Source organism: Lepisma saccharinum, chromosome 19 (assembly GCF_977018435.1).
Source record: "Lepisma saccharinum chromosome 19, izLepSacc3.1, whole genome shotgun sequence".
NCBI classification, from domain to species: Eukaryota; Metazoa; Arthropoda; class Insecta; order Zygentoma; family Lepismatidae; genus Lepisma; species Lepisma saccharinum.
The window spans coordinates 48779765-48789644 of NC_139247.1; the positions used below are offsets into that span (position 1 = coordinate 48779765).

At 37.3% G+C, this 9880-nt stretch overlaps 1 protein-coding gene across 1 annotated transcript; it reads right to left on the reverse strand.

Annotated features, from left to right (window-relative positions):
* Positions 1-7181: 7181 nt before the first annotated feature.
* Positions 7182-8749, reverse strand: LOC146003148 (uncharacterized). Its single transcript, XM_083141330.1, has 2 exons — positions 8706-8749; positions 7182-7858 (listed from the first exon to the last, which is right to left on the reverse strand). The coding sequence occupies exon 2, from the start codon at positions 7804-7806 to the stop codon at positions 7447-7449; it is 360 nt and encodes a 119-aa protein (XP_082997456.1). The 5' UTR covers positions 7807-7858; positions 8706-8749; the 3' UTR covers positions 7182-7446.
* Between the last annotated feature and the right edge of the window lie 1131 nt (positions 8750-9880).

Sequence of the window (9880 nt, forward strand, 5' to 3'; positions counted from 1 at the left end):
AATTCATATACATATACATAATATCCAAAACAATATTCACAAGGATAGTACTGATCGAAGCTACTCACCTTCCTTTTTCACTATCACTTCTTTGTTGTGTTTGAAATTAGCTGCGTTGCATAATTTTTTTCAGTATATGTTTTCTCTCCTCAGATTTTTTGGGCAAACTCATTACTTTTTGTACTTCTTGTTCTTCTGAGTGTTGAGACATTAAGTGACGTGATAATTTGACAAAAGATTTGCAACGATAGATACAGTAAGCTCTTCTGTCCCAAACATGAGTTGATGTTTGGGGAACATTTGTTGCCCTGCTGACTGTTATATTTTGACACTCTGGCAATGAGTCGGGAAGTATATCAGTCTCATGTCAGAGCCTGATGAACAAGAAATCTTCCAGATATTCCCTGCGGAATTTCAACGGGCTACTCTTGCTTCCATCACGAATATCGAAATCTTCGTCGGTACTACTTTCCACCTCATCAAGTGATAAATAATCTGGGTCCTGATCGCTATCATCTGCTTCTGATTCTGAAAAGCCTATACATTTTGCGCAATGGCAATATCCTTCGATGACTGCCTGCAGTTCTTTTCTTGCCTTATTCTGCTCGTAAGCGGTGTATCAACTGATCCACTATTTTCCGAGTCGGTATCAGAATATGGAACTAAATTTATCTGATGGACAGTTTGACATTTAGATTTTGTACCTGTAACCTTATCATCACCAATAATTTCATTGCTTTCTAAAACATTTACAGACTGATTACCTTCAGAGTTATTTACACAAACAAACTCACTTATTTCTCTAACATGTGGAAGTTGTGGAATATCTATACAGAAGGTTGTTCGCTTTATATCCGACCATTTTTGGCGGGTACTCACCTTAAGAGATACCGCACCGCCACCACCGATCATGTTCTATTGGACCCCCAGCATTGTGGACTATCGCCCGGCATTGCAGTTTCCATTGCAGCAAGCTCCGGCGCAGGACAGGAATGGGAATTCTGTCCCACTCCTCCCTGCAAGCTTTCCACAGACCATCCAGGGTGCGCGGGCGGCGATGTTGAAGACGTCGTTTCAACAGTCCAAATCCGCAAAAATCCATTGGACTGGCATCTGGACTTTTCACATGAATGTCTTCAAACGGAATGACACAAATTCCCAATTCCTCTGCCATTTCCTGATAAAAACGTAGAAATGTTCTGGTGGTATGACTCGAAGCCTTGTCCATATGGATCATCACCTGGTTCGCATCCATTCCATACAATAGTGGGATGTCTCTCCGATCAATAGGTGTCAGAATGGAGTCTTGGAAGTATCTGGAATTCACCTTCACGTTTTTGTCCACCTTGCGTATCATCAACTTACCCTCATATCCGAATCCAGTCGCAACCATAAAGCCATGAGGGAAACTTTCCCTGCACTGACGAACAAAGTCAATGTTACGGTATGTGATCACCCGAATGTGACCACCAGCAGTGAGATGGACATATGATTCATCCATTGTGACAACTTTCTTCCATTTGGAACCCGCCAGGTACTTTTCATACAGTTTCCTGCAGTTCGTCTTACGTTCGGCAATGTGAACTAGGTAGAAGGTGGTGTACATGGGCCTTCCGCACACACTTCAACCTGAGGCGCTTGCGAATTGTTTTGTTTACAGTTGACAGTCGGGGGATTTTCTTGGCTTGCAGCCCTTCTCCTGGTGGATTTCGTGGGTGAATGTTTCGCAAGGAGAGCCTGTTGTGTGTAACGGGCCACAATAGCTTTCGCAGTAGTCACCCCGAGTGTTAACCCATTCTCCCGACACTGTTTCACAATGCGTACGTATGAAAACTTAGAATGGAAAAGGGCCATTACGTAACCCTCCCAATACCGGTTCATTTTCGGCGTCATTTGATAACATTGACTACAAACACTCACCCACCTACAAGGTCAGACACAACACAGCTCCCGCCAGCAGACCCACAGTTCCAGCATGATATGCCAGGTGGCAGCACCGAATCGAAAATGGTCGGATATAAAGCGAACAACCTCTGTAGTTCTACTTAGATCACCCGGAATTTTGCTCTCATTTCCAATATTTCCATCATTTTCAGAATATGGAACTAACTTTATCTGATGGACAGTTTGACATTTAGATTTTAAAACCTGTAACATTATCTAACTAACTAACTCTCTAGCCTTCTTAAACCCGAAGGTTCATGGCTGCAGCAACACAGGCCTTCCATCTGTCCCTATCTTGAGCAAGATCTATATACTCTTTTCCATCCCTACCGGATTTCCTTTAAATCCATCTCGACGTTGTCCCTCCATCTTCGTCTTGGCCTTCCTACAGGTCTCTTACCATCAGGTTTCCCAACAAGAATCCTGTAAACTCCTCTTTCCTCTCCCATTCGTGCCACATGGCCTGCCCACCTAAGCCTGTAACATTATCATCACCAATAATTTCATTGCTTTCTAAAACATTTGCAGACTGATTACCTTTTCACTTATTTCTCTAACATGTGGAAGTTGTGGAATATCTATAGTTCTACTTAGATCACCTGGAATTTTGCTCTCACTTCCCGTATTTCCCTTTCTAGTTTTTGAGACTAGTTTTTCTGAAGCTTCAGGTTCAATCTTCTTATTTACCATTTTTCTTCTCTTTGGACCTTTTGAACTTGTGCTATCTCGGTTCCTCACACTGTATTTGCCAAATGAGGCTTTTAAAGGTGATTGAATCTATGCTTCCATCTTTTCTCCTTCCTTGATACCTAAGATAGTTAAAATGTGAACTTAAAAATTCATATTATTCCTTGTATTCAAAGCATTATTAAAGTTGCTTTAGTTTCCTTTATTTGACAAAGAACAACTTTAGATATTACAAGATAGTTGTAATAGTAAATGGCACGAAATAGGGGACCAATATTTTGAAAGTAATGATTATAAACTTTATGTGATTCTCACATTTTGTAGGTGTGAAAACAAGTCGCAAGAAAATAATTTTAACGTGACAGGTCGCGTACACATTTAAGATAGTAGTGATAATATTAATAATAAAACCTGACGGTACTTGTAGACGGACTTGTATTGTGAGCGAAGCTAGCAAGAAAATATGAACATATTTATTTGTATTACTATCTTAATTTGGTGTCAACAGTGTATGTGACTCATACAAAATCAAGAAGTTGGGAAACCTAGCAAAAAATATACACAAAATATTGCGAAGAAATTGACAATTTAGACCTATTTGCTAGTGTAATGTTTAAAATTTTGGCAGGTTGCCCGTTTACCTTCACCCCCTTGAGAACACGCTTCACTACTATGTGCTTGTTACATAAACTATTTCATCAATTCACTTTCATACTATTCTTCGTGATGTAAAGTAGAAAGATTAAATATTACACAAACATAGTCCTTTCTCAGTACATTTTCTATGTTGGAGTAGCTGCTAAAAACAACTTCAATAAACGTTAAGTGGTTGCAGCTACCATGAAAGCAAATTACTTTTCTTGATGGATATTTCCTTGGAAGCACTTATTTTTTTTCAATGATATAAGCGCTTAAAGTATGTCCAACACAGAAAACTGTGGACCTGACCAAAGTTCAAGTTGCGCGTGGTAGGGTGGTCATTTGCGTCATTAGTTGAGAAGAGCTACTTGAAAAAAAATAACTTGAAAGTTTTAAACTTGGATTTGGCACACACAGATGATGGTTTTGGATTCAGCACAGACAGGCGATGGACTATCGTAAAATGTGAGCAAAAAATGCAGCCTCGACCGGGACTCGAATACAGTTCCGGGTCGAGACTGCATTCTTTGCTCACATTCAACGACTGAGAAATTTGCCTGAGCAAAGCTAAAACAATAACAAAAAAAAAAAAGTAAATCGTATTTCGGGTGTTACGTTTAACAGATATTATTATGTTCCTCTGTGGAGCTGTGTTTTAACATTATTTGTTAATAAGGATTTGATCCACGTATTACTTTAATTCACAAATGAATGCTTCAATAAAAATTTTCATTTTATTGTTCTACCCTTCATTTTGTTTTCATTAAGGCACTTGCACCCGTATTATGAGTACATAACATACATTCTGCTAGCACACCAGGTTTCACTTTCAAATACGAAATAAAGTGTTACAACCTTGCAGTGTATTTTCGAAAAGAGCCAGTGTGGTGGCCAAGTTATGTTCTCATCTGCTTGTTCATACATTTTATCAATATCTGCCATATGTCTCTTTTGTGACTGTAATATTGCATAGAAGAGTTCTGTTAAATATGACACTCCAAACACGATGTAAAGTTTTTAGAATGAACAGTCCTGAAACTAAATCTGGATTTATTTGCATTGGTTTTGGTTCAAATTGTAGATTTGTGGTTTTATAACATTAGAAGTATTGTTATTGCTTTGCCTTTGTTTAGGAAAAACTTCCAACTTACTACTTTAAAATGGTATCTTAATAAGGAACAAAAATGGGAACACTTCCGCGCATGAGATCGCTTGTTTGGTAGCTGAATATAGGATCTATTTTAAGGCTTATAACGCAGAAACTAAGTGCTTTGAGGTATTGCTTATCACTGAACATTCCTTGTTTTCTTGGAGTGTATCACCATTGAACGTTTGTTGAAGTTGCTCCCCAACACCCTGCAGTGGCGATGCTAAGGGAGAGCCCTGCTGGGCCACGGCCCCTAGAAACATTTCTTCTCCCCCGCCCCCAATTTTTTGACTCAAAACTTTGAGCACTTACACTGATAAACAATGAAATACTCCTTTAAATAAAACTAAGTGATCTTTATGTAATCAGATGTGCTGATAACGAGTATCGCATCCGTTTTCCTGTATCACCTAAAGTTTTTTGCAGAAAACGCACATTTTATAGTTTTATGGTTTCAGGTCTCCGCACCCTGCTCCGCATACGGCTTAACGTTTGGTTCCTAGCAAATGGATAAGAACCTTTTAGCGACCTTGTGTGTTTATGACTGGAACTTAATATTTCGTGGAGGAAACATCTGGTAGTAGAGTAATTTCCTGTTTGTCAAAATTTGTTCTTCTGTGGGTTAGTCGAGTCTTAACTTCCTTTTCGATAACTTCGCGAGTAGCCGTATTTTATGTTTGTGTATGTTCGTGAAATTGTGAATGTAATATTGTGTATAGTGAAGTGAAGTGTAAGTTGTATTTTAACAAAACGGTCAGAGCATTCATAATTGTTTTTTTTTTTAAAGAAATATATTATAACTCAATTAATGAGTTCGCCATGTCACGCAAATGTGTGAATAACCCAAACTTGTTTTGTTATGTTTGCGGGGAATTTACTCCGAAGTCACAGAGAAATACTATCACTCCTATAGTGAAAAAAGCATATGAGTTGTATTTTGGAAGTAAAGTAGACGAGGGAAAAAGCTGGGCACCAGGTAAAATTTGTTGTAATTGTTCGCGAACTTTACGTGGTTGGCTTAATGGCACTCACATATCAATGCCCTTCGGAAACCCTGTAATATGGACAGAACAGAAAGATCATACTACGGATTGTTACTTCTGTTTAACAAACATAGTGGGATATAGTTCAAAATCAAAACATTCTATATTTTATCCTGATGTTCCTTCAGCCAAGAAACCTATGAGTCATGATTTTATACCAATTCCTAAGCCTCCTAAAGAATGGACAGTGGATGAAACAGAACCAAGCAGTGCTTCTCCAGATGATGAACCTGGAACCTCATATTCAAACACCGATCCAAATTTTCCTGATCCAAATATACCTCACTTTATTTCCCAATCCGAACTAAATGATCTAGTCAGAGACCTCAATCTTTCTAAAGTTCAAGCGGAATTATTAGGTTCTCGTCTCCGAGGGTGGAATTTATTACAAGATGGTGTTAAGGTGTCATATCGGAAACGCCAACAATCACTGACACATTTTTTTTCTGTTAGTAATGAGTTAACTTACTGCAATGATGTAGAAGGCCTTCTGCAAGAACTTGGAAGGAGTCACAACCCAAACGAGTGGAGACTATTTCTAGATTCATCTAAGAATAGTTTAAAAGTAATATTGTTGCATAATGGTAATATATACCCATTAGCAGTGATTGGAACGCTACATTTTAAAAGTAGCTTCGCTACAGCTACAGCTACTTTTCCAAAATGTAGCTTCGCTACAGCTACAGCTACATTTACCTAAAAGTAGCTCGCTACGCTACTCCTGTGCGCTACTCGCTACTTCGCTACTTCTGCATGAACAAAAAACAAGTCATGAAGATATTTGAAACTTCCCAGCTGTTAGTTAGATAATAGGCAGTTATCACAATACCAGTCAATTGATATATTTTTTGAGTTACCATCTGACTTGTTTTAACATTTTTGGTGGCAACAATTAATTTTTTAATGAAAAAAAATTATGAAGGAAAGATTTTGAACATAAAGTTTCAATTGCATCTTTTCATAAACTCCTAAGAGAATTATCAGGAGCATGAACCCAGAGAACTATGACAAGCAATATCTAAATTTCCTACACATCAATCATTTAATTAATAAATAAATCTTTAGTAATTTGAATAGTGGAAATCCAATATCCTCAATTTGGATGTCTAGGTACCTTTGTATAGTCATTGGATTACCTGACAGCATTTCGGCACCATGAATGTATAGTAGGAATGAACTGATACAGAGTCCCATGCATTGAATGGTATCATAGATGCTGACATACTTTTTCCAGAATCTGCAGAGGGTAAATATCCAGAGACATTGGGAGTAAAATGAATGAGGTGATCAAACGATCATCTTGCGTGAAAATCAATATTCAAGACAATAGCCTAGTTCCACTGGGGCAGTATCATAAAAAATATTACACATTCTGACCTACTTTGAATTATTACATCTTTTCAAGTATCGCCATTATGATGTATGTTGGCACTGATATTGATTCGAAGTAGTATTGGCTTAGCCCTAATATATAGATAATAAAATTATTCAGGTACTTGGTAAACTATACACCTGGATGTATAATATCCAAATACAGTACTTGATTATACATCCTCTACATACTTATTTGTCAATGTATCCAGATATCAAATAACTAAAGTGTGCATACATACATTATCTGTAATATCATTACATCTATCATCTGGATGTCCTTATCTTGATACTAGCCTTCAGCACAATTAAGCATTATTGTCCACTTTTTTCTCTCTACCTATTGGGCTGCACCCTCACTCATTGCATTCTATATCAACACTCAAGTTAATGATTCTGTATTACTGTTCTATATACTAAACTTTCACAATAGATATTTGGGGGAAAAAAATAAAGTTTTAAGGAAAAACCTGTCCTGAAGCTAGTTGCTGACAAACTTTTGGTATGAGACAAGATATTAATTTTATAACACTATTGAAAGTCCTATTGCGAATGTACAAACCACTTTATTAACTGTGTATAACATGCATGTTTGGTTTGTCCAATACAAGTTTTTTAAACCAAATTCAACTGTCTGTTGAACTTTAGCAACAGCTGCATTTCGAAGTTCTGGTCGGTCAGCCGTGTCCTTCTGCTAGAAAACAAGTTTCCGCCAACACTAAACAAACGCTCAACAGCTCCACTTGACGGCATAACAGTGTTCAATTTTATGAAAATTTCTTTGAACTTGCTACTGTAACTGTGCAGTGTCTCCACAGGTTTGGGACCATCCTTTAGAAATCTGCACAGTTCTTGTAGTTCTGTTTCCGATTGAGTTTGCTCAAACTTGAAGAAATCTTCAAAATCGTCTAGCTGCTTCTCTTCATTCTGACAAGCTGAACTTTCCTTCGTATCATGAGATACAGCTTTCTCCATCCATCTGCGTGCCTCACTCTTTTTTTCCGATTCAAGCCATGACAATTTGAATCTGAAATACAATAAAAGTGCTATATCAGGGTATTGGTTAACTACACTGAAGACAAAAAAAAAAAAAAATCTTTGATGTCCACTTTGGGGCAACAATTTCAAGTTTATTGCAGGTTTACATTGAACTAATTGATTTGGTTTATTTTGAATATGAGAGGGAGATATTTGAAAAGTACAGCATGGGACAAAATAAGTGAGACAATAAATGACATATTGAGAGAGGGAGAGATCTAATCGCAATCGCAAAGATGAGGATGGGTGAAATTGATGAATGGACAATCACAAAAAACACACAATCCCAGGCTGGGCTTTGAACCCAAGACTCCTGGGTATCATAGTATGCTTTGATAACTACTACTGCACCATGGAAGACAGCTGGTTTACATTTGAACACTGAAAAAAATAATAAACAACCATGTTATCAAGTTCTGGAAACTATAAAAGAAAACCTCTTAGGCTATTGAGAAACTGCATAAAATAATATATTTATAAAAACAAATGAGTATGAGACAAATGTTTAAAAAAATAGTGAAAAGAAACAGCTGAAATGTATACTTCACATAACAAGGTATTATTGGCCAAGACTAGATATCCGCCTCTCAACCAAAGACAAGTTTAACATTGGCATGCACTAAATAAAATACAGGTTGCCAAGAAATTATTTTGAACATCAAATAAAGCAACTATATTCTGATTTGTGCACATATGAAAGCACGTAATTGTTATCTTATAAGAGAAGTTAACAATGTTGATGTTTTGTTATGTAAAGTAAAACATCATGCATCTTTCATGTGAATAATCAAGATATAAAAGACACTGCAGTGAATTAATTCCAGATAACTTCTTACCTTGGATGGAAACAAGCAGCTAGCACTGTATCCTTATCCCATAAAATGCCTGCAAACCATTGCTTCACACCATCAACAATAGCTCTGGCAAGGGCATCACAATGTGCTACATCCCCAGAATCCAATTTCAAACCAAGTATCCGGAGAAGTTGGTGGAGTGTGGGAAGGAGATATCCAATGGACACCTTCTTGTCTCCCTGGAGAATGTCAATTGCTTTGGCTAGTGGTTGTGTAACCTCAGCATATTCCTTCAAAAATAAAATGTACGTTACTTTAAAACATTGTAGGAATTAATTTATTCATTTGTAAATATAATGTTTGTTATAGCAATAAACAATGGTGAAAATATTAAAAACAATTCATAAGCATGATTCCTTCATGTACTTTAAATGTAGCATATCATTCAAAGGAAATCCATTTTGGAAAAACACAGCAAACAGTTTCTAATCTCCACAATAAAAATGTATGTTAATAATTTCTTCTGATTCCAGCACAAGTGTATGCATCACTTAAAATTTATGAGAAAAATATTATGCAAATTCTGCACTTTGGAATCTTAAAAAGTACACTATAATAATTGAAGGCAAAAATTAAGAATATTATAGCAGTTTGTAAGTACAGCTTGCAATGACTGAATAAGTTAAGAGTATGAAATGAGTGCCAACTACATAAGTAATTTTATCATATCGGACCTACCTTCAAAAATTCAATCTCATGTGGAGAAAATCTGCACAGGCCAACTGCATCAGAAATTGCATGCACTTTCTCCTCATGCTTTGTAAAATGCTGACATAGTGCCGATACAGCAGAATGCACTGAATTCCACCGTGTTGCATTTGGTACAATCAGACATGCACCAAGCTGTTTTTTCACTATGTCAGCAACCTGGGAAGACTGCCTGGATTTATTCCACAATGCCTGTGCTTTAGCGAAGGCACTTCGGAAGAGCCTTTTGTAATTTGCATCTGATGATGCAGCGTTTTCTGAATCTTTCACTGCAACAAGATGTAAAGTGTGTGCTGCACAGCGAATGTGGGGTGGCAAAGTGCAATCTCCTGTGGCAAGAATTTCTGTAATTTCTTCTTCCACCACATCAGACTCTTGGCTGTCCTCCGGCTCACTTGCAGAAAACTCCTTGAAGGCTTTCACGAAGTTTGATCCATTATCAGTTACCA